Source organism: Mytilus galloprovincialis, chromosome 7 (genome assembly GCF_965363235.1).
Source record: "Mytilus galloprovincialis chromosome 7, xbMytGall1.hap1.1, whole genome shotgun sequence".
Lineage (NCBI taxonomy): Eukaryota > Metazoa > Mollusca > Bivalvia > Mytilida > Mytilidae > Mytilus > Mytilus galloprovincialis.
The window spans coordinates 47,695,318-47,721,235 of record NC_134844.1 but is presented as its reverse complement, the minus strand read 5'-3'; the positions used below and the strand labels follow the sequence as shown (position 1 = coordinate 47,721,235).

Below are 25,918 nucleotides of genomic sequence, written 5' to 3'. Positions count from 1 at the left end.
ATACTTCCAAACTATAATAAACTACTGAAGAATCTGTGTGTGTTGTAAAATATTATTCTTAATAGTGTTTTACCTTTTTGGCATTTTCTTTGGTTTTACGAGAATATTTTCCATTCACAAATTTTACAAACTTGATCCTAGGTAAACCATTAGCTTCAACCAATGTTCTGAAAGTAATAAAAATATTTAAATGAATATATGTATATCACTCTAATTACAACGTAATATATATACTACTACAATAACTGCTATTATAATCCTGTCACACAGATAAAAAAGACAAAACAATACACATGTACTTTTAACTGTTTCAATATTTATTTGAATATCTGTTTACATGAAGGAAAACTTTATTCTTTGTAGCAAACACATTTTAGATCACATAGGAAATGGTATAAATTCAATGGAAAAAAATATTCAATCTAACACCTAAACATGCTAAATATGTGAAAGTCTGCTGCACAAAATCAAACTTTTATTGTATACTGTGAGAAAATAGACTAAAAGGTATAAAATTATATACTGCACAAAATTCTTCAAAACACAATCTGTCAACATTCATTTGAATAAAGTGTTTAATTAGTTATTTCTATAGTCACAATTTTCTAGGTAGGATATAAACCTTTTATGAACAAATATGTGAAAATTAACACAGTCTTCATTTCTGGAGGACTTTGAATATCCTTCATTCACATACAGATCTTACCCGGCTTATATTCTACACTTCTAATGAACTGATATAATAATCATAAGGGCTATTCCATTAAAATATATGTGGGAAGGTAGGAAGAGGTTTAATTATTGAATGTGGATAATGGATCATTTTTCAGTATGCATCTATTACAATCATGCAAAAATATGGATATTTTAAAAGTCCCTGCCTACTCTCCCACATACATTTAAATGGAACAGCCCTGAAATGTGGACTTATTATCGAAATCTCAAATGATTAACACTATAAAGGAATGCAATACATTCCCAAAAGAACTTACTTAGCGAAATTTTCATCACACGTAACGATTTCTAGAAGTGTGACAAGTATGGCTGATACTGTTGGATCAGAGACGGCATCAGTACTTCTCTCCTGTGGTAATCTACTGACCAACTGCTTCATTGCATAGGTTCCTGTAAAATATAAAGAACAATAAAATTCCTTTCATTTCATATTTCATGTACATGAATTTTCATCACATTAAATTTTGTTGAATAAAGACGATAAATGTAATGGTCAAGTATAAATAACACAGAATGACAAAAAAAATAGTTCAGGTCAATATTGATATTCTTCTAATGAGTACTCTTTTGGCTCATTACTAGATAAAGTAAACTATATTAGTAAAGACATTTTTATTTTTTTAAATTTTTTTTCACAGTATATGTCTACAAAGAATTAATGTTGATTTTGTTTTACCGGTAATAAAATGATTATTTTCTACTCTTTCCTAATGCACAACACTACTATCTACAAAATTTGATATGCAAAGGGATATTTCTAACAGTTCAACCAAAGGTTAACTAATTATACCACTGATAGACGTTTTCAGCAAATACAAAGTTGATAAGCAATTCAAGTGAAAACACATCAAACAGTAGAACAAACTCACTAATTTTCTAGCATCTCAGATTTGTAATTTCTGAGAAAAATGTGAGAAAATTGTTATCTGAAAAACAGACGAAAAGAGGAAAGACAATATACAACCTTCCTTTGGAACAGGGCTAACATATAATGATTTCTACTTTGTTTACCTTATCAAAAAGATAACGATATCATGAACTTCATTTTAAGTTTCTACAAACAATATTGTACAAGAACTATTCCACCAAACAGATTATTTCATGGTGAAATTATAAAAGACAATTCCTCAGAATAAGTATTTGAGGAATAACCTACCTATTAATGTTTTATTTTTCTCATCAATGGCTAAGTTTCTAAGTGCTAAGGCCACATGACAAACTATACTATCTCGGTCTTGTGTCAATAAGTCTACAAAGAATGGTAAGCCTTTTTCCTTCCGTACCCAGGCTCGCACATCTTCTGCATACTGAAATAGAAAATGTCAATCGAATTAAACCATGAAAATCAGATTCATATGAATTTATTAATTTCATGGATATCAGTTTTTGTGTGTGAAAAAGTTCTTGTTCATAGTATTATTTGTTTTCAGGTTTGTAATCATTATTCTTTTTACAAGCATAAGTAGGACCAAGGCAAGGAAGGCACTGCGAAATTCCAACTGTGTTAAATTTTACAGAAAAAGCTTAAAATTTCCTCTATAGCTGGTTGCCTACATTCAAAAAGACTTCGTGGGTATCTGTATGTTGGAAAAAATAGTACATATTTTTCTCAAAGAATCTCAAAAATATTGAGGCTTATCAAAAGTCAACAAAAGAGAATGCATCATTAGCTACTAGACATTGGTTTAATAAAGTTTACACTGTTATTATTATTTTATTGTTTTGCTAAAATTATTGTAAATCAGACTTTGCCCTTCTTATTTCAACACAAATGCCACACATGAGGTAAGCCTTCACTTATTAAAACCCGTCAGGAAATAGCTCATAGAGAAAGACCCTTAGACTTTGATTTTCTGTGTTTTAACGCCACTTTTACATATTTTAAACACCAATTTGTGCTATTTGTGGCTGCCAGTTTTTATTGGTGGAGGAAGCCTGATTGCCCTGAGAAAACCATTGACCTTCGATAGGAAAACTAACAATCCTAGTCAATTAAGATTGGCTCTAGTGCACCTTCACAAGTGGGGTTCAAACTCACAACCTCAGTGTTGACTGGCTAGTGATTTCAGCAGTAACTACTTTGACCATTCCACCACCAAGGCCCCACACCCGATGAAGAAAGACACTATATTTACTTACACTCCAGAAACATGCTGTAAGGTTCTGTATGGCTCCTGCTGCTGCCTCTACTGTGACTGGATTAGACCCATTCTCTAATATACCGAGATATAACTTTATTACATGGGCATTCCATAATCCCTGGTACTCAGAAGCATTCTGAGGTAAAGCAGGGATACCACTGCAAAAACAAAACAAAGCTAGTTATAGATTAATGTACTGTGGATTCACTTATTTCATACAAGCCTATAAGAAATTTGTCACTCTTTGAACATTTAATTTCTTTTTTCACCTATACCCTTGAAAATTGGTATCCAACAAGTAATTATGTATCCACAGTTGACATATAAATTTTTAATCCATTTGACTTTTTTATTCAATTTATTATTATCATGATTATGGAAAAAACTACACAGTAAATCTTTATTTATCATAGACTCTTTTTACACTAAATAATAGCCTAATAAGACAGAAGATTGTTTTCTGTACACATTTGTAAGATCAATGCTAATAGCACAAATAAGTTAATTGCATTCACTGTTATTTCAATTACTTTTAATCGAAATTAATTATACACAACACAATACATTGGAGAATACAATCAGAACATCACTCCAAGATCAGTTTCAAAAAACATGGTTTTCAAATGTGCAAGCACGTTTGAAGACATAATTTATCAAATTTAAGGATACTTTTGGGTTTGAGAACTATTTTGATATTTTAGAATTTCGTGATATTTATACTTTATGCAAATTTAGAACCATCAACCATAAATTACCCATTGAGATAGGAAGATGGACAAATATTCAGAGAGATAGACGAAATTGTAAATTATGTAACTCTAAAGATCTTGGAGATGAGTATCATTATATATTTTGATGTGCACATAGATGTCAGTAAAAAGAAACGAATGTATTGATAAAAAATATGTAAATCGTCCAAATATAATTATGTTTAAGAAAATTATGAATTAAAATCTAAAATGGGAAAGCTGTGTACTTTCATTAGATTTATAAATTCCCATTCCTGACTAACTACTATCAGTATAATTGTAAATAGTGTACATATTTTGCTCTGTGTATTCATGTATTTATGTCTGTATTATTGCTGTCATGTAGTGTCTGTATACCATTGTAATTACAAAGGTTTGACAGAATAAAGATATATATATTCCAAAAAATATTTGTATGTCTCACAAATGAATTCTAATAAAATTTCATGTCTTTTCCCTCCAAAAAGGTAGTTTCCTTCATATTCTTGCTATGTTTTGTTTTTAGAACTTGTGGCCAACTATTGTCTCCAAGGTGGTTATATTGTTCATCTGAATCAATGTCCACTGTGTACAATGGTCACTTGCCAATCTTGTCAAGCCTATTCACATGCTATTCAATCCCATTTAGTTTGGACTTAACAAACCCAACACTAATTCCTGTTTTTCAAAATTAGATATTGCATTTTAAAATCAATCAGACCAGAGTAGAGTGGGGCGCTCATATTCACCGGGGACACAATTTCGCCGTTTTATGATTTTGAGGTGTAAAAACTTCAAAGCATGGCTGAAATGGAAGAAATATTCCGGTAAAATATATTTTTATAACAATATGATTATTTTTTAAACTGAGACAAAATTTCGGCACTTACTGCAAAAGACCGAAAAACGGACTACGATTTTCGGCCAATCTCCTTAATGAAAAACACGATTTCAAAGAAGTATTTCTTAGTAATTCTTTTGACTGATTGCCCTAACTTTCAGTTCTTTACACCTTTGAAATGTCTGCTATTCATCAATTGAAATTGATTTGATGAATATTGTTTAAAGATGCAGTTATTAGATTTTAAATAGATGTGTAAATACGGCGAATATGTGTCCCCTTTGACAAAACAGCAGGAAATTTCAAACACCCTTTAATCTAACTTTTCAGATGATTTCTTTTCAAGCGCACTTGTTTTCAAGCTAAGAATATTTTGCTTTTGAAGTTATCTTCATATAGAAATATCAGTATACTTCAAAAATATAAAGACCTGAACATAAACTGCAGAAAACATGGAAAGATATGGCAAAAATGAGCACCTCACTCTATTATTTTTGCATTAAAAAACAAGAGTATGTCCAGAGTTTACAGATGCCCCACTCACAATATAATTTAATTTTGCATTAAAATTTGAAAGATCATATCATACGGAACATGTGTACTAAGTTTCAAGTTGATTGGACTTCAAATTCATCAAAAACTACCTTGACCAAAGACTTTAATCTGAAAAGGGACAGTTGGACGAATGAATGGACGCACAGACCAGTAAAACATAATGCCCATAAACATGATAAATGGGGCATAAAAACAACATTTTTAAAGCTTAAAGGGAATCATCATGAAATTGGTCCACTCTGCACCCATTCGAATTATAGACAAATGATAGAAAGTTAGATATACCAAAATCCACAGAGGCAGAAGTGAAGTGTGTCAGTGCTTTATCCAGCAGGAATAAACACTGCTTATGTACATTTATCTAAACATTACAATTTTAAAGGTTAAATATCAACCTATAAAACTTACTTTTGATTAACATCTGGTTTTTGTTTTGAATTATTTTTACTGGACTGTTGTTTTTTCTTATTTCCACCACCAAAGCAACCAGGCGATTCTACAAAATTAAATCAAATTTATTTAACAATATTGAACATCATACAATTATAGAAATAACATGAACAGATTAATCATAAACCAGACATAGGATAGTACATTTGTAAATAAGTTGTTATTTTGACAGCATGATAAAATCACTCTATTCATGTAAATTTAACCCCCAAAAAAATCTTCTAACATGATCAAATTTCATGAAAATGTTAGAAAATCGACTGTCAATTATTTTTTTATCATATCAAGACATCTTCCAAAATCTTCTTAAACACACCAATTAAACTTAAAATGTATGTTTCAAAATAAGACATTTCTATAATCATGATAATAAATGCTTGTGTTTCGGTTTTTTTGTGTGTGTTTGTTTGGACTTAATTGATCATTTCCATATTTTGCAGCAACCAAGACAGTTTTAAAGCTCTCCTTATTACATTTACAGTTCAAAATTTGAAAAATTTAGTACAAGATAATTGTCTTACGTCATGCATGATAGCATCTTCAGTGTTCCTCATATAACATGCCGGACATGTATGAGTACAAATAGGATTGAACAATGGTTACAAAATTCATCACATAAGAAGTAAACACTGTTGCAGAATTTAACATATGTGTTCATTTATGAATGTATCCATAACCATGCTAATCGATGTAATAAATAAAACAAATATTTGTCAAATTTCATTTTTGAAGAAGTGTTATTCGGACATATGTCTACAACTTGAAAATGAAAATTTTAACAATGTGTAAAACTTTGTTTTGTGTTACTGTAAATAGATGCAACACTGACCAACATTGTTTCAGGTTCAAGGAGGGGCCTGCCCAAAAACATGTTTGACCCCCCCGCCACATTCTGTGTGTGCTTTTCCAAAGTTAAGAGCTATATATTTTAGTAGTTGTAGTTTGTTGCTGTATATCATTTTTTTCTGTCTTTCTTAAATCAGGCTGTTAAATTTCTTAATTGGATTGTTTTACGTCGGTCATTTTGGGCCCTTATGAAGCTCGCTATACAGACATGACAGAATAAATTTTGCTCAATGTTGAAGGCCATACAGTGACCTATGGTTTCTAACCTTCTATACCATTTTGTCTCCGATGGACAGTTGTCTTATTGCATGTATTGGCAGTCATACAATATCGTTTTATTTTGATATCAGTTGTAATGATTGACTATTCTCAATATATTTGATTAAAGAGACTAGAATGCTATTACATTATACATCAGATAATGATGAAAAGAATTAGAAAATATTCTAGTTATATAACAAAATGTTCACCTAAAAAATGATAAAAGTAAAAAGGAATTCTCTGCCATTCAGCAGGAAGAAAAAGTACCAATACTCAGCACTAAATCACGTATTGAAAAAGGCAGGGGTAAAGATGCCAATGAAGCCATTAAATGTACTATTTTTTTCATTTATTTTCTTGATCCTATAACACTGCACATTCAAAAACATTAGCCAGGTTACCACCAGATATCTTATATTTACATCTCTGCAAAACACATCAATAAGATGAAAAATAAATAATATCAAATATAACTTACCTTTTTTGTTAGGTGGTTTTTGCATCCGTTTAAGTGTTTGAGTCCTTTTCTTATAAAAATCCTTTTCCGACACTTCTTGAATTCTATATGATAAGTTCCGTAATGCACATGTACAGTTTTCAACTGGTTTATTTTCTTTGTCATGGAAACGTAATGAAATATCTAATGTATATATTAAACAATTAACAAGTTTTGAACATTCACGTAATCGTGTCCTCACATTATATCCTTTATCAGTTCGTTCATCATTTTTCCCAGCAGAACTTAAATTCCTGTAAAAATAAAAATTGTAAAATTTTAATGTCAACAAATTTCATAATATTTTCCATTACTAGTACCTAGTCAAATCTGAATTAAAGCCTACACTATTTCAATTTTTTTTTAAATTCTGAACTGATAGATCATATATATAATTAGCATGCTATTTCAATAGTAGAGTTTGCTCAAGTTTCCTGAATATTCGGCCACTGTAATATGAATCTATGCCAGCACTTTACATTGTTTCTTCTGTTTTAATTTTGCTGTAATAGTATATCTATACATACCTAATTATTCCTGTAGCATTTCTGTAAACTGTAGTTAAGAATGAATCTGTGGTTTGTTCCTCCATAGTGCCCCGTTTCTCCCATCCAGAGTAAGGTACAATGATTCTACTCACTATATCAGCCAAACCTTCCTGGATTATCTTTTCCTTTAAATCCTGTCAGAAAAATATAATTGACAGTTAAAGGGAAAATCAAAAATTTAAACCAAAGCTACTGAAAAGCTGTACATTTTATCATTCTTTTTTATAAATTCTTGCTATTTTTGTTAAATAAGTGATCCTATTTCTGATTTTAAATTAGAATCCTGCCAGAAGATATAATTCATAGTTTAAGGGGAAATCAAAATCTTAAATCAAAGCTAATGATAATAGCATAAAAAGTACCAATTTTCTGCACCAGATGTGTGTTTCGACAACCAACGATGCTATGCCAAAATAAATGATAAGCTGTACATTTTATTATTCGTTTTTAAATTTTTGCTGTTTTCGTTTAACAAGCGATCTTATTTCTGATTAATTAAAATCTTGACAGAAGAAAACGCTTCGCTTTTAATGTATGCATGAGTTATTTCCCTTTGGCCTTTACAACTTCGTTATCATAAAATAAAACTTAATCTGAATATTCAAATATAAAATAGTAATACAATTAATGTAAATTTAAAAGTGAAAACAATCAAATTACAAAAATAAACCTTCCCTTAGAACATTAATACATCTTGGAGTCGTTCTTTATCTGGCTTTGCAAAAATATATAATTAAGATCTCCAAGAGACTAAAATTCAATAACTATCCTTTTTCATCAAGGGTGCAGGAGTTTATGAAAAGATAATTTCAGAGAACTATGCATTTCTTTCGTGTGCAAGCTTATAATAAATAGATGCAATTTGTTTGGCATTTTAATTTATAGTGTTATACTTCATTCTTTTGTTTTTATTTGTTTGCTTCATATTTCATACATTTTTTGTCATTGATGTGTTACCTTTTTCTTCTGTTTTTATTTATTGTGTGCTATATATTTGATAAACTTTTTTCATTATATTATGTTTAATGCAGGTAAGCATGTGATGTTAAAATTGAAAATGGAAATGAGGAATATGTCAAAGAGACAACAACCCGACCATAAAGAAAATAACAGCTGAATGGGTCTTCAATGCAACGAGAAACTCCTGCACCCAGAGGTGGGCCTCAGTTGGCCCCTAAATAAAAATGTGTACAAGTTCAGTTAAAAAAGATGTCAAACTTAACATATAAATGAACTAAAATTCTAAAATATACAAGACTAACAAAGGCCAGAGACTACTAACTTGGCACAGGCACAAAAAATAGTTATATTTTTACTCCACAAACTTACCTCACAAGAGGATAGATTCCATAGAATTCCTGTGACTAATTCTCGCACTTCATTTTCTTGTGTTTTCCGTAACAATCTGATTAGTGCAGTGATTCCGCCTGCATTCTCTATTGCTTTCTGTAAAGAACATCAAATTCAAAATAATAAAATCATAAAATTCATACTAAACATATTAGACTGTTGGTTTTCCCCTTTGAATGGTTTTACACTTGTAATTTTTGGGGCCCTTTATAGTTTGCTGTTGGGTGAGAGCCAAGGCTCCGTGTTGAAGACCGCACCTTGACCAAAATGGTTTACTTTTATAAATTGTTACTTTGATGGAGAGTTGTCTCATTGGCACTCATACCACATCTTCCTATATCTATAAACAGCATATTTTAAAGGAAAAGCATTTGAAATTTAATTAAATATAAATATTGAGGGTAAAGAAAAAAAATTAAAGATCAGATCAATAGCAAACATTTCCATCACTTTCAAAATGAAAAACATCGTTAAATGTGCTTTTATTTTTATATGTATTTTATGAGATTGTTGTTTTGAAAAATCAATAAATGTGTGTTTTATTTTAAATGTTTATCATTAGATTGTTGTTTTATGACATTCTTCCCATATCCCTGCCTTTTCCTGCATGAGAAAAAAAGCATGTTTACTGGTTCTCATAACTGATAATTTATATATTTTACTAATCCCAAGGTCAAAGCACATCAGACTATCAAGCGCTGTCTCATAAACTGTTTGTAGTTTTTTTACTCATTTATATATTTCATTTCACCAATGGTGTTAAAATCATATAGCGAGTTGTTTAGTGTTTATTCATTTCATTTTGAACAGTGCTTCATAAGTCTTAATGTTTCAAATTTACGATGATAAATATAAATCTGCTCAAGATTAGGTCCACAAAAACAGATAAACTGACTTTATGTGGCTTGCTGGAGTTAGCCTCTTACTTTATTTTCTGTCTTTCCACCATATGACATATTTTTCAATGCTCCCAGGGCATTCTTCTGAACTTCTGGGTAATCATTCCTCAGTAATTCTACCAATGGTGGGATACCATTCATCCCCCTATAATGAGAACAGTTATTTCAGTGAACAACATACAAAAAAAAACACAAACAACAGAAAAGGGAGGGAGCTGAAATCTGGTCAGTGGTACTAAAATGTCTCACAAAAATTTATAAACCAGTAAATTTTTTTAGAAAGATGTGTTATTATATTTATAATTACCCAAGTTCTAACATAGCACCTTTTCCTCTGCATAAATTATATTATATATAAATGATACCCTAAAAATCTGATGAATTTCTTCCATTTCCATATACAAATCTTTCTTTTAAATCCTTCATTGAAATTTTTCTTACAACAATAGTTAAGCATATAAATACCTTGTTTTAGCTTTGTTATCCTCATTATGGAAACAAATATGTTGGAGATAGGCTGCAGCATTGGCTTTAACATTGTCATCTGGATGACTGAGTGAGTCAATGACTGTCAGAAGGTCTGGGGCATCATTCTCATTGTAACGACCTGAAAATAAACAAAGAAAAGGTTAGTAATCAGCCTCAATTCAATTATCACTTTTAAAGCATCTATAACTATGTACTGTGGATTCATTATCAATCATTGGATACCAATTTTCTTGGGTTTGTGGGTACAGGTGAACCAAAAATTCAAATGTCCAATGAATAACCTATTTTCAATAAGCTTTGTACAGAGATTGGCAAAGCCATGAAATAAAATATCCACAAATATGCAAGTTTTCAGCAATCCATGAAAATTGATACCCACGAAAATAGATAATTCCACAGTACATAAACAATATTCCTTGTAAGAATGGTGAGACGATACAAGAGATTTATCAAACACTGTGATTTTTGATAAAAGTCACACATTACCATAAGCAAAACAAAACATATTCACCTGAAAACAACATGGCTATTACAAAATGTTGGCATGTGTCGAGGAATATTTCAAATACATGTAATTATGAAATGACAACAGTCTATATATGGTAACCTTTGTACATGATTGTCTGAACTGACTATAAATTCAAACTACAATACAAATCCTGGCAAAGTGCTGCTGAGGGGGAAATACATAAAGAATAAAAGCATACAGGTCTGATATGGGATACATTATGAAATAGCTAACGACATTCCTTAAGGACTATGATGAATATAATTAATTGTTGTATCTGAATGGAACAAAGGTTGGTTTTTAGACAAAAAATCTTTTAAAAGCATGTTAGTGATTATTCACACTAAATCAAGTCACTCTGGGGCTACTTAATAATGTTTTCTTGCTGTAAAGTACTTCAACTACTAAAATAAATATAAAGTGAAATAGGGAATGACCTCTAAAGTTCCGATAACACTTTAATAGTACATCCATTTAAATATATTCCTCCCATACAATATTTAAACTTTTATCTTTGTAGATATCTTTCAGGCTTAAATCCCCATTTAAATCTCTAATCGTAAATGGTCAGTTGTATACTATCGTAACCTATATAATTAGGAAAAGCTACCTATTTATTCTAAGGAAATCTTACACATGTTTCCCCTTTCATCAGGCCCCGTCCCACACCTGGTTCTTATCCAGGTAAAATGGAATACCTGTGTAATGTCAACATTTATATTTTGTAAATAAACAAAATTCTTGGTCTGTGCCCTTGGGTAAAAACATGTACTATTTACAAATTAATAGTAAATAACTAATGGCAAAATAACTTCTGCAACATTCACCTTATTCCCTAATTTTTAATTACCCTATATGCAACATTTACGTTTCTTTATTCCTTAACAAGTTTTATTGGCCTATGCATATCATGATTCTTAAATCGTAACAAGAGAACAAAGACATAGGAAACGTGCACTTGTTCATACACATGAAGAAGCAATTTTTTCATGACATGCAATTAAACAATCTTAACATTAAAATACAAGAGAAAGGCAGTTCATTTCTTTACCCATCAAATTTGAAACTTTTTCAATTAAATTATAAAATTTATATTAAACTGTATTTGATATTTTCATATGAAATGTCTTGTAAGCTCTCTCATGCAATAAGGAACAAGAGTACACTTTTCGTTTATATATTTCTTCTGTACACTATCATTTGGTAAATTTTTACTCTCTTCAATGTTTTGATGTCTAGTTTTATTTCCCTTCATCCTCTTATGACTTAAATGCTAGTCCATGCAATATAAAACAAGTGTTTCATCAAGGATTTCTTAAAGGTAATTTAAGTTATGAAAGGTGGAAGAAGTAAACAAAGAGTTAAATTGAAAGATATTCCATCTCAATTGACCTTCATATAAAACACAGCATAATTGCTTTCACTATTTTACTTGGAAAGGACCATGCAAGGGCTTTAAAACCAGTCAAGGTCTTTAATAACCCCATCATCATCATCATCATCCAATTTTGTCCTAGGAGTAGGCTATTCTTGTAGGTAAACTGTGAGTGATGCAAGTTTCAATAAGTCGGAAAAATGGTGATTTTTTCCCCAGATTTCAATAAATAACATTCTTCTGATAAAAATTACAATATTCTATAGTATTGCACAAGAGCAATATTGTAAGAAATTTTTTATGTTAACCATCGGTATACATGGCATTTCTTATATATTACTTATTAAAATAAATTGTCCTTTTATTTTTGATATTCTCTCATTTTCTATCTTCATGATCTTAGAATATATTTGCACTTGCAAGTTTCTAGAACAGAACAGAAATCTGCAAATACATGTATTATAGTATAATTTAACCTTGCAAACAGAACAGCACTATTTTAATCAACTCCAATATTATTATAACGAAAAGAAGGAAGGTCTATTTACATGATTAAATAATAAAATAAAACTTTATGTGTGTTATTTGTCAATAACAATACATATATCTGGTCATCTCTATAGCCTTCGGGTGATTAAACTATTTTATCTGATTTGTAATGATTCTAAACTTGATACATGGTTTACACTCTTTAAAACAGTTAAAATCATTTAAACTTTATAAAACAATATATTCTTCTCTTGAATATCCATAAAATTCCCATTCAGAAGCATACCCATGTTCTCCTAATTTTTAAGTACATATAGATTTAAAGCAGTTTTTCATTCTCAATGGGCCATTCTCCTGCAAGTGACTTTCCATTGATATAGCATTGATTTGTAACTTTCTGTATAATGTATTTTACTTAGCCCCTTTTTTCTGATGCTGATATAAAGGGGAGCATTTATTGAAAGCTTGTGGTGAAAGATGATTCTACACTTTGAACAACAGAGGAAAAGATAGTACCCTAGGAAACATTGATTAGCTAATACAGAAAATGTTCTGTAAATGTAAATACAAAGTAATGCAAAATTTCTAACATGTTTGGAAAGCTCAGGGTTTAAAATAAGGTGTTGCTTACACAAAATGGATAGCTATCCTGTAAGAATATTGCATTTTGAAAATATCCCAAAATCCTTGAAAAGTGTATTAAGAATGAGACAACATTCTCCATGTATATAAAAAAGTTTGAATGCTCTGGGTTGATAACCATGAGAGAGGTTGGTCATATAAAATAGCCAACTTGCCACACTGCCTGCAGTGTGGCAACATTGAAACTATCTACCCGTAAATACTCTTTTCAGATAATTTTGTAAAAATAGCAAAATGTATTCATCTACAATTAAATAAAGTAAATGCCAAGTCTACTTGTATGCTGACAGTTAACCCGGCAAGGCTATATACATGTATTATAAGGTTTCTCCCCTCTCTCTTCTATTAATTGGTATTATTTCATTCAACACTAACACATCCCCTTTAATATCAACAAGTCCAAGTATGGTCTTGAAGTATCAATTTGCACCTCATTTTCCTATTATCTGTACTAAGGGTATAATTTCCCCCTTGTCATCAACACACTATAAATCAGGACCTTACAATTGTCAATATCATGTGGTATTACGATAATGGTCACAAAATTAATACCAGTTCAATAAAATCCGAGTTTTAAGATCTTAAACTATGTAATTAGGTTCCCACAACTATAAAATTTACTATACTCAACAAAATTATCCACAAAAAAAAGATTAAATTTGAATTTAGAGATTTTGATAGTGAATTTATAATGTTTATTTACAAAAAGGTCTGACTGAAAATTGATTATACCATATTCATTATTTTACAACTTGTTCAATGAATCTTGCTCTGCAAGGTTATAAGCTCAGGAATTAAATTGACTTTAGTCACCACCAACATATGTCCAAACTATTTTAAAATGTTTATAAAGATCATTTTGCCTTTGCAATCTTTATATGTTTGCAGGTGGGATATTTTTACCTTAAACTCAACTTACTTAAGACTATATATACAAAATTAAAAGTTCTCCAAAATTTAAATTGATTTAAACCTGTCCATTTTCAATTAGAAGCTACTAATTAAATAGAAGAATTCAAACTATTTCCTTTCATTCATTTATTTTTTTTAGCTTTTGCACTTAAATATTCCTACACACGACAGGTAAGATTATGTCATTTGGAAATGCAATATGAATGCACAAAGACAAAAGACAATTGTTCACAAGGTGTCACCCATGCACTAGTAAACTTTAAACAAAACAAATATGAAATCTACCACCAGTTAATGAAATTGATTTCGTGTGTGATTTTCTTTATTGACAGAAACAAACACTTGACAGCAGAAACACTTTTATCTCTTTATAAAGCGTCATTTTCGGCTTCACTTGTAATTTGGATTCTACCAGGAATTGACTAGTTTGTCAATAATTGTTGCTCGCAAGCCGGTCAATACTTCTGTGGTCAGAAGTTCAACTCTGCCACAGATTAGGAAAATGAAGTCTGAATCATGCTTATTTAGGAAGAATTGTGAATACAGAAATAGACTCAACCTTGTCATATATGGAAATGCTAGAAGCAAGCTTTAACGAAGACAATAGTCTGACCTCAACTACACCTTCACTTAATAAACAGAATGAGATCATAGACTAAAACAAAAGTAACAGTCATGTTTATCATGTTTAATGAATCATACATAGATTAAAGAAAAAACCAGAATGAATAATATACCATAATCAGATAACTAATAATTGAATTATTTACATATAATATCCTTGCTTTTCTACTAATTTTATTGAACATTTTCCAACTGAACTTTTTCTTCTGACAAGCAATATTTATAATTTTTTACAAATATTAATTTTAGGGAAAGATCTACTGAAGAAACTTGAATTTACATATAAAACAAATTGCCTTGGTTAACCTCAGACATTAACCATTTGTTAACAAAATAAATGTTGAAAGTATGCTTCTTTTTTAAGTCCACTCTACATCACTAAAATATTTTGCAAAGTAAAATTCAAACTTATTTTGAGATGTACACAATGCATTTTCTTTCTAATTTTCTCCCCAAAAAAAGTCTTCGGTCTGAATACATGAATTTAGCAGAAAAACAAATTTAAATTAAATCGCTATGAATTTCTTAAATCAAGATTGAAGACTTTTAAATTCTCTTTGCAAGTAGCAGATTTATGCGTAAGAAAATACGTCAAGGTAAAAATTATCCTTTATTCAAAAGCAAAGTCCACATTTTAAATTTATCACTAATGAGAAAAGAATGTTGTCATGTTTTTACCTACCATTATAAGTATAAGGATGACCTATATCCTCCATTACGACTAATAAACCCCAAGCTATTATCCCGTAATTATCTCTCTAAACATTCCACAGACGTTCACAAGAACAATACAATATTTAAAATCCACCACTGTCTTATAAAAAGAATCTTCACAAATTATCTGTGAAACAAGCCATAACACTATTGCATATTAAATCTGACCATGCACTCGTGTCATCTAACTGGCCTGAGGCCAAACATCGGTTAAATGTGGCGTGAATGATTTTCATTAATTTTTCATTTATCACATCTTTCTCATACTGACAAGGTTTATCGTAGATAAATACGGGCTTTTCTATTTGTTTGTTTATTTATACATTGAGAAGTTATTGTTCGTTTTCTCTCAATCAGATAGCTACTGTGATTCAGGCCAAAATTACCTTTACTTAGATAATTCAAATCAAATTAAGAATTTTCAATATTAAATCTCTCTTAACTTCTTATCTTATCTTATCACAAGAAATAATTTACAAATTATTAAAATTGTAATAACAGTAAATTTTTTTTTTCAATGTCAGAAACCATGTATTCATGATTCTTTTCTGCATCTTACAACTTCTTCAAATTAACCCTTGACTGATCGAACTATCAAATTAAATATGACTGCTAAAATCCAATCATAAATTTTATGGTTAGTTGGCATCTTTTTTTATTTTCCTCCCTAACCCCGATCCCTACCTCAGGACTACAGAAAATTTCACACATATATCTTATCTAAAAATTAATGATATTCCCATAATCGTAACTTATAACTAAAACACAGCATCTGTATAATTTCAATTTATCTAAGATTAAAAATTTCTAATTTCATACATGTATTTATAAAAAAAAAATCTTGATTAATTTTTGAAAAAAATACTTAAACTCACCGCTCACCACAATCTTCATGGCTCAAAAATGTCCCGAAATGAATATCTCAGCAAAAATATGCAACTGATATACGATAATCAGTAACTTAAGTGCTTAAAAGTTGATATTTTATCCTAGTATCAGTTTATGGGGTCATATTTACAGTAAATATAAATCTTATAAAAACAGATGTCGCATAATTTTTTCTAAAATAGGCTTAGCTGACCTCTGATGTGAGTGAAATTGTAATAACATTGGAATTAGGGGGTGGGGACATGGGAAAAACATGTTTCCATGATAACTGTTTATATATATATCAAAGCAAACTACATACAAGAACAAAATAAAAGAAAGACAGGTTATAAGAATAACACAACCAGATAACCCCACAAAATTGAAAAAATTAATGTTAATTCATTATTATACGTTAGGTACTAACTTTCTTGGGATTCTGTTAGTATAGATCCAGATGAACCACAAATTCAAATTTTCTCTGAAGTATAATTAAGGGGTTGTATGCAAACTTTTTTAAAAAGCATGAAATCTATTATCAACAAAAAATAGAATTTACTCTTATCCTTGATAATTGGTACCCATGAAAATAGAATAAAATAAATGAATCCACTGTAAAACAACTGATATACTCAGTAGCTGATGATGTTGCACAATGTTTTTGTCCATAGCGTGGATTCTGTCTATTGTTGGAAGGCAAACAAGAATGTGTCCATAGTACACGGATGCCCCACTCCCACTATCATTTTCTATGTTCAGTGGACCGTGAAATTGGGGTCAAAACTTTAATTTGGAATTAAAATTAGAAAGATCATATCATAGGGAACATGTGTACTAAGTTTCAAGTTGATGTAAATTTAACTTCATCAAAAACTACCTTGACCAAAAACTTTAACCTGAACTTTGCACTATCATTTTCTTTGTTCAGTGGACCATAAAATAGGGGTCAAAACTATAATTTGGCATTAAAATTAGAAAGATCATATCATGGGGAACATGTGTATTAAGTTTCAAGTTGATTGGACTTCAGCTTCATCAAAAACTACCTCGACCAAAAACTTTAAACGGACGGACGAACGGATGCACAGACCAGAAAACATAATGCCCCTCTACTATTGTAGGTGGGGCATAATAAAAACTTTAATGTATGTTGATGAGGAGTTCTCACTAATGACTGCCCCTTCTTCAAAATGAGCTAAAAGGTGGACATTGGTCCAAGCTGCCAGTTATTTACGCCAACATCCACCTCCCATTCTCTAGTTATGTTTGCGTCTTCAATTCAGTACATAAGTTAACAGCTTAAGTCATCATAATTTCTCTTCTTAATTTCATATTATATCTTTTTACTAAATGGCAAGAAATAATCTAAGTCATTCATGTCATAAAAAATATAGACACAAAGGAAAATCAAGCCCTAAAGTGTTGAATTAATAAGTATATTAGACGTAATAATACACTTTTCTTTTCATCTCCTATCTAACATATCGTCCAATTTCATTCATTAGAATATTCATTACTGTTTTAAAGGGATATCTCTATGTATCAAAGAATAAAATATATTTATAGACACAATTTGATGGAATGATTAAGGAATTTAGGAATTTTAAAAGTTTTTGAAACTCAAAACACATTCTTTATAAAAGGAAGGCCTCGAACCTCAAAATATTTACAGCCGATTGCATTGAGTGTGTAGGTAAAGGTAATATATTTGGTTATCATGCTTGTTTTAAGGTGAACTGTGAAGTCATTATTAGGTTAGATAACTACCCTCCTTTAAGAGTAGACTTGTCCAACAGGTTACCAATATATCTGTCTGTATGACTAGGCTACTTCGAAAGGACAGTAGTATACCTTACTTAACAATGACTTCACAGTTCAGCTAGCAAGCAAGCTAACCAAAGATTTTACCTTTAGCTACACACTCATTGCTATCTGCTGTAAGTCTACATCAACTGGAAGATCAATAGGTTAACCGTTAAGGCAATTGAATAAAATGTTCCCTTCACCCATGTGTTATGTCAAGATGAGTAGTCGAAATTCTTTTCGGAACTCCACTTTATCATATACTGTAGATTCTTACTATTGTTGAATCACAATTTTTGTGGGTATAGTCAAAGCATTAGTTTGAATATTCAAAAAAGTAAAAAAAAAAATTATCAAGTTTGCATGTTGATTTTTTGCTAAAGTGCAAAAATGATTATCCACCAAAGCGCAAGTTTTCCTCAATCCACGAAAATTGGTCACCTTAAACATATAGGAAACCACAGAATGTTTTATATCATCAAACAAGTTAATCAAACATATATATGTACATCATAATGACTCAACTTGTGTGTTAGAGAAGTATTACAACGAAATAACAGTGTTATATACTACAAAGCCTTTCTGATGTATAGACCTATGGCAATCAAGCATAAAATAAAGTTTATTTTGACCAAAACATAACAGGTACATGCATTCTATCAAGCAATATAATCCCAATTGAATTTATTTGAAGAGTTGTCCCTTGAAATTCGTACATGGAAAACATAACAAAAGGTTGCACTCATATTTATGCTAACATACAATACTCGTAATTCCAAATTTTTAAATACTGTAGTTTCGTTTATTTTTCGTGGGTACCAATTTTCATGGATTTTGGAAAATGAACACTTTCCTGGATATTTGTTTTCTTGGCTTTGCTAAATTTTTCATAAAAGTCTATCAAAAAAAGTGTACCAAGTTGAAAATTCAAATTTTGTGGTTCACATGTACACATGAAAACCATGAAAATTGGTATCCAATGAAAACAAATAATCTACAGTAGATAAATTAAGTTTCTGACATTTCAGAAAAGCTCTAAGATATAACCAGATGCTCCGCAGGGCGTAGCTTTATACGACCGCAGAGGTTGAACCCTGAACGGTTGGGGCAAGTATGGACACAACATTCAAGCTGGATTCAGCTCTAAATTTGGATTGTGATTAAATAGTTGACACAGGATAGGTTTCTGACACAGAATGAATGTGTTCTAATGAACTTAAAAATTTTGTTTTCTCTTAGAGCAATTCACTATGCTGTTGAATATTAATCCTCTCAAAACAAGAATGTGTCCTCAGTACACGAATGCCCCACTCACACTATCATTTTCCATGTTCAGTGGACCGTGAAATTGGGGTAAAAACTCTAATTTGGCATTAAAATTAGAAAGATCATATCATAGGGGACATGTGTACTAAATTTGAAGTCGATTGGACTTAAACTTCATCAAAAACTACCTTGACCAAAAACTTTGACCTGAAGCGGGACAGACGGACGGACGAACGGACGGACGAACGAACGGACAGACGGACGGACGGACGGACGCACAGACCAGAAAACATAATGCCCCTCTACTATCGTAGGTGGGGCATAAAAATGTTTGAAGAAATTTTATTTTTTATTTATGAAATTTCAAATGAGAAAAATTGAACCCAATTTTTTTAATCACATCCCCCTTTCCCTTATTCCAAAACTAATCTCAATTAAAATTTCTAATGGAGTTTGCAACAATAACTACTCATTTAAATACATCATAAAATATTAAGATGTAAAAAAAACTGCTTGTTATCACTGAATGTTATTTATTATAATTTATCAGAACTTGGTAGTAAAAAGTGAATATACATTGTACATTGTATATAACAAAGATTTAAGTTGATTCTGGACAAAGAAAGATAACTCCAATTAAAAAAAATCTTGCTATTGCACAATATTTTGCAATTAGATATTTCTGGACAAAGAAAGATAACTCTAATTAAAAAAAAATTTGCTATTTCACAATATTGTGCAATTAGATATTTCTTGCCATTGCGCAATACTGTGCAATTGAAAAGACTTGCTATTGCACAATACTTAATATAATAATTTTAGATCCTGATTTGGACCAACTTGAAAACTGGGCCCATAATAAAAAATCTATGTACATTTTTGGATTCAGCATATCAAAGAACCCCAAGATTTTAATTTTTGTTGAAATCAGACTAAGTTTAATTTTGGACCCTTTGGACTTTAGTGTAGACCAATTTGAAAACAGGACCAAAAATGAAGAATCTACATACACAGTTAGATTTGGTATATCAAAGAACCCCATTTATTCAATTTTTGATGAAATCAAACAAAGTTTAATTTTGGACCCCGATTTGGACCAACTTGAAAACTGGGCCAATAATCAAGAATCTAAGTACATTTTTAGATTCAGCATATCAAAAAACCTAACTGATTCATTTTTTGTCAAAATCAAACTAAGTTTAATTTTGGACCCTTTGGACCTTAATGTAGACCAATTTGAAAACGGGACCAAAAGTTAAGAATCTACATACACAGTCATGACAGTTAGATTCAGCATATCAAAGAACCCCAATTATTCAATTTTGATGAAATCAAACAAAGTTTAATTTTGGACCCTTTGGGCCCCTTATTCTGTTGGGACCAAAACTCCCAAAATCAATACCAACCTTCCTTTTATGGTCATAAACCTTGTGTTTAAATTTCATAGATTTCTATTTACTTATACTAACGTTATGGTGCGAAAACCAAGAAAAATGCTTATTTGGGTCCCTTTTTGGCCCCTAATTCCTAAACTGTTGGGACCTAAACTCAAAAAATCAATACCAACCTTCCTTTTGTAGTCATTAACATTGTGTTTAAATTTCATTGATTTCTATTTACTTAAACTAAAGTTATTGTGCGAAAACCAAGAATAATGCTTATTTGGGCCCTTTTTTGGCCCCTAATTCCTAAACTGTTGAAACCTAAACTCCCAAAATCAATCCCAACCGTTCTTTTGTGGTCATAAACCTTGTGTCAAAATTTCATAGATTTCTATTAACTTAAACTAAAGTTATAGTGCGAAAACCAAGAAAATGCTTATTTGGGCCCTTTTTGGCCCTTAATTCCTAAAATGTTCGGACCAAAACTCCCAAAATCAATACCAACCTTCCTTTTGTGGTCATAAACCTTGTGTTAAAATTTCATAGATTTCCATTCACTTTTACTAAAGTTAGAGTGCGAAAACTAAAAGTATTCGGACGCTGGACGACGACGACGACGACGCCGACGCCAACGTGATAGCAATATACGACGAAAAATTTTTCAAATTTTGCGGTCGTATAAAAACTCGTCAAGTTTCTGAACAAAATTGAAGTAATTCTGTTTAACAGCACTGGAGAAATGTGTGATGAAAAAACTATGTTCTTTCAACATATTACTAAATCTGTGAGGGAACTTATATTTAAAGAGCCCAGATAAGCAAGGAGTACGTAGTCCTTAACTGATATCAAATTGTTTCCTGTGTTCCTTACCCTAACCAGAAACTTTCAGTAAATTGCCAGTTAGAATTTTTTTTGACAAAACAGTGCAATAAAGTCCATTTTAATTACAAAACATAAAACATTGATCACTTCTTTGATTTATTACTGTAAAGTCAATGAACTAGAAAATCAATTCTTGCCAACTGTGACATGACACTTGACAGCATTTTGTTGTTTTAATGTGACTGTCCTTAAGATGTTCAGGTCATCTACATCAACACTATAAGAGAGGGGCGAAGGATACATGTACTAGACATGCTAACAGGACATTCTAATTCATATGTTGATAATAAACTGACAACACCATAGCTACAAAAATAAAAGACCATCAAACAATACTACACAAAATGCAATATGGAAAACTAGACTTAGTAACGCAAACCACACTAAAAACTGGCGGTTGATCTCAGGTGCTCCTGAAGGGTTCAACTGGCTTACACCCGCCATAACAAATTATATCTGTTGTTAAATTCTATCATCCTGAAAGATGATTATTCTTGTCGACCTTTTATACTCAGAACCATTTTAGTTAATTATATATATAATAAATACTGCTTCTTTTTTATGGATACATACATGTTACTACATTAATCCCACTGATCTACTTACATACACTCAACATGCATTTTAACCTCTTGCAATAAAAAATCAAAGCGCTGTAAGCGCTGAAGGCAGTTAACCAAAAACCAGACAAACGTAATTATGTGCAGTGGCGGATCCAGAAATTTTCATAAGTGGGGGCCCACTGCCTGCCTAACAGGGGACCTGCTCCAGTCATGCTACAGTGATTCCCTATATAATCAACCAAATTTTTTCTCACTGAAAAACCCTCTAAATCCGCCTCTAATGTTGCATTAAACATTCATATATTGTACATTTATGTTTATCTAATGAATTAATTATTAAGGCAAATAATTTATATGTTATCAAGGTTTCAATAGCAATGAATATATAAATGTATATTTTTATGGTGAGTCTGCAGTGGTACAAGTTTGCAATGATTGTAGTTGTTCTAGTTGGTAGCTATATATATAGTTAACGTTGGTTTTAGTTGACTGTTAGTAGTACGTGTTGACTTAGTACGAACATGTAATAGTATGAATGGACTGGTTTCCCTGTAAAGAAAACTGAGTATGTGTTCTATAGTACAATAGTTATGCGACACAAATCAGACAAATGACTGACCTGCCCATAGTAAATGTAAAAGATTTGTTATATTGTCCCATACATGAATATATATGGTTTAGGGTGGGGATCTCGAGGGTTTTCAAGTTCTCAAACAGGAAGGGATAAGGTGACCCCAGGGACTTCCCCTATATTTCATTTGATTTGTTATATTGTTCCATACATGAATATATATGGTTTAGGCGTGTGGATCTCGAGGGTTTTCAAGTTCTCAAACAGGAAGGGAGAGGATGACCCCAGGGACTTCCCCTATATTTGATTTGTTATATTGTCCCATACATGAATATATATGGTTTAGGGGTGGGGATCTCATCGGTTTCCAAGTTCTCAAACAGGAGGGGGTAGGGGGACTTCCCCTATATTTCATTTAATTAGTTATATTGACCCATACATGATACTGTGACCAGGAACATATATATTGTTAGATATACTGTTCCCAGCTGTCACATTGTATTGGATTTTGACATTAAAATTTGTCAAAAGTAATTTTGAGTTTCTGTTTAAAATATTTTCTGCTTTTTCTTTCTTTTACATATGTCTTTTGGTTTTCAATTCTAGTGTTTATATTCATTTACCATGCATAGATGTATTTTGTCACCTGCCTGGATTCGCCAAAAACCCGGAATTACACTTATCCGCTTCCGGAATCGGATTCGAAATTGTAATTGTCTTTTCACGGCAGCCATTGTTATTGTGTTCCAATGTTGTTTTTGTCAGTCAGATACGATTTTACTCGTATTAACACATATTTTGTCCGCGATTTTCTGTATATAGCTAGCGATTGAACAAAATTGACATCGCTGTCATGAATAATAATGATTAAAATAAGTTTTGAGATCGTTTATTTGGAGATTTTGGCGAAAAGGTTTGCAAAGCTATTTTTTATTTTCTTTCAATTGGAACTGCGACTACTATAACTGTGATATAGTTGTCTCAGAGTGGAAGGCCCGTCGGGCGTGGCTAGTAACCAAGTCGAAAGTGGAAGGTCGTGAACCTAGGACCACCGCTAATTTGAAACCCTGCCTCCAAATTGAAAAGATACAAATTTCGTCTTCTAATTTGAAATTGCCGCCAACAGCATGAACAGTTGAACTTATTATATAATAGACTAATGACGTAGTTGTACTACGTATTGACGACAAACAATATTCCTACAACTTTTGCCATTTGGGAAATCTAAACTACTTGTTTAAAAAGATTTTTGGGCGATTAAATATTTCGTACAATTGTTTTTTGACATCTTAGCCAAAAGCACAGGCGATAATAAACTACATAAGAATTCCTAATGAGCACTACTTCCTATGTATGTGCAACTTCAAAAGTTTTGGGTGATTCGACGATCATTTAAGGTTTTTCTAGTCATTTTTTTTGTAATCCAGAATTAAAAGTATTAAAAAAGTGTTCAATTAGTTATATATAACATAGTAGCCAGCTAGATAATAACAATGGCAAGTATTTCAGCATTTATTGGGTAGACCACAAATCTAGGGTGCTCGCATAATGCAGATTAACTGCATAAAAACTAAGAATTGGAGAAGGGGAATTTGTCAAAGTTTATGCTTGTGGACCTTGTACAGTTTAGCACCTTTATTGTACTTTATACACATTTTTATCTTATGAAACCTGCACAATTTTTTGTAACATGAGACACATTCTAAACTTTCAAGTATATTTGGGTTTCTATTGATACTTTTATGTTTATCATATGTAAAGATATGGTCTTCAGCACTATACACTTTAGTAGTGCTCCACAATTAATGGAGGATTATATAGGAAACTAAACTGAACTGAAGTATTAAAAGTCAAAAGTAACTCTCACTTCCCTATTTCACTCAACATAAACATACATTTATATAGATTCTAAAATATTCACCATTCTATACAAATTTTTGTTTAAACATGAGGATGTAATCTTTGGACAATTTAAAAAAAAACTCACTCATGAGAAATACTACAATTAATTTATCTCTTCCAAAGTATCTTACAACGACTACACAGAAAGCATCTTTAACCATAGTTAAAGTTCCTCTTTCCTGTGTGTTTTTTTCACTTTCCCTAGCCCTTACAACAGGAAACTTAAGACCAAATAGAGTTGTCTCTCCTGACCTAAAAATAATTTTGAGATTCAGTTCCTCATTTCTGTTAAAACTGACTTCTTACATTATCAGGAAACTGTGACAAACTGGGTTGTCTCTCCTTGCATAAAAGCAAATAAGTGATAATTACATACCTTATTTTAAAACAAATTTTAAAAGTCTTATTAAAACTAGTTTCACAAGAAAATAAGTTGCTTGATAAAAGGACTAACCACCTAATCACAAGAACAACACAAGACCTGTAAAGCATGTATCAACTAATGGTACTATTTGGTTTGAACAAATATATAATTTAGCTTCTAACATGTGATTTCTAGTTATTTATATTAAAACTAGGGTTGCAACTCCACTGGGCAATATAGATCTTGGAAAGTTATGGCTTTCTGTGCACTCAGGGATTTCATTAAGTACTACTCACTGATGACATGTCCATGTATTTTTCCAACCTTTTTCTCAAGTTGAATAGGAAAGACTATCTTCTCATAGCAGTACTCAGTGATTCCCACAGTGTGAAATTGTAAACTGTTTCAAAATGCAATCAAGAGTTTTTCTGATTGCCAAAAGGAACTTTTATGCACTTGTTTAAATACATCTTTCTGTTTGGATGATAGTAAGATCAAAAGATACACCACAAAAGATTATACATTTTAAGTGAATAATAGTTCTTACCTCTATCTGAAGGTGTTCGTCTTCCATCAGAGTAGTTATCTTGGAGTGGGGGTGCCATGTTCAGGCCTTCATTGCTCCTCTCCATACGATCATCAAACATAGGTTGTTGATTGACAGGATCTTCGTCACCATATCTGTCAACGTAACCAGGAGGAGGACCACCTAAAA

At 31.3% G+C, this 25,918-nt stretch overlaps 1 protein-coding gene across 5 annotated transcripts in view; it reads right to left on the bottom strand.

The window, feature by feature from the left end:
* The window catches only part of LOC143083143 (uncharacterized), a 60,183-nt gene that overhangs the window by 6,844 nt on the left and 27,421 nt on the right, over window positions 1–25,918 (bottom strand). For all 5 annotated transcript variants that reach the window (XM_076259377.1, XM_076259380.1, XM_076259378.1 and 2 more), the window contains 11 exons: window positions 25,751–25,912; window positions 10,316–10,457; window positions 9,878–9,995; window positions 8,931–9,047; window positions 7,581–7,735; window positions 7,036–7,307; window positions 5,409–5,496; window positions 2,875–3,034; window positions 1,892–2,042; window positions 993–1,125; window positions 74–167 (listed from right to left, as the gene is read on the bottom strand). In XM_076259377.1, the coding sequence (XP_076115492.1) occupies window positions 74–167; window positions 993–1,125; window positions 1,892–2,042; window positions 2,875–3,034; window positions 5,409–5,496; window positions 7,036–7,307; window positions 7,581–7,735; window positions 8,931–9,047; window positions 9,878–9,995; window positions 10,316–10,457; window positions 25,751–25,912 (1,592 nt within the window). The remainder of the gene's footprint in view (window positions 1–73; window positions 168–992; window positions 1,126–1,891; window positions 2,043–2,874; window positions 3,035–5,408; window positions 5,497–7,035; window positions 7,308–7,580; window positions 7,736–8,930; window positions 9,048–9,877; window positions 9,996–10,315; window positions 10,458–25,750; window positions 25,913–25,918) is intronic.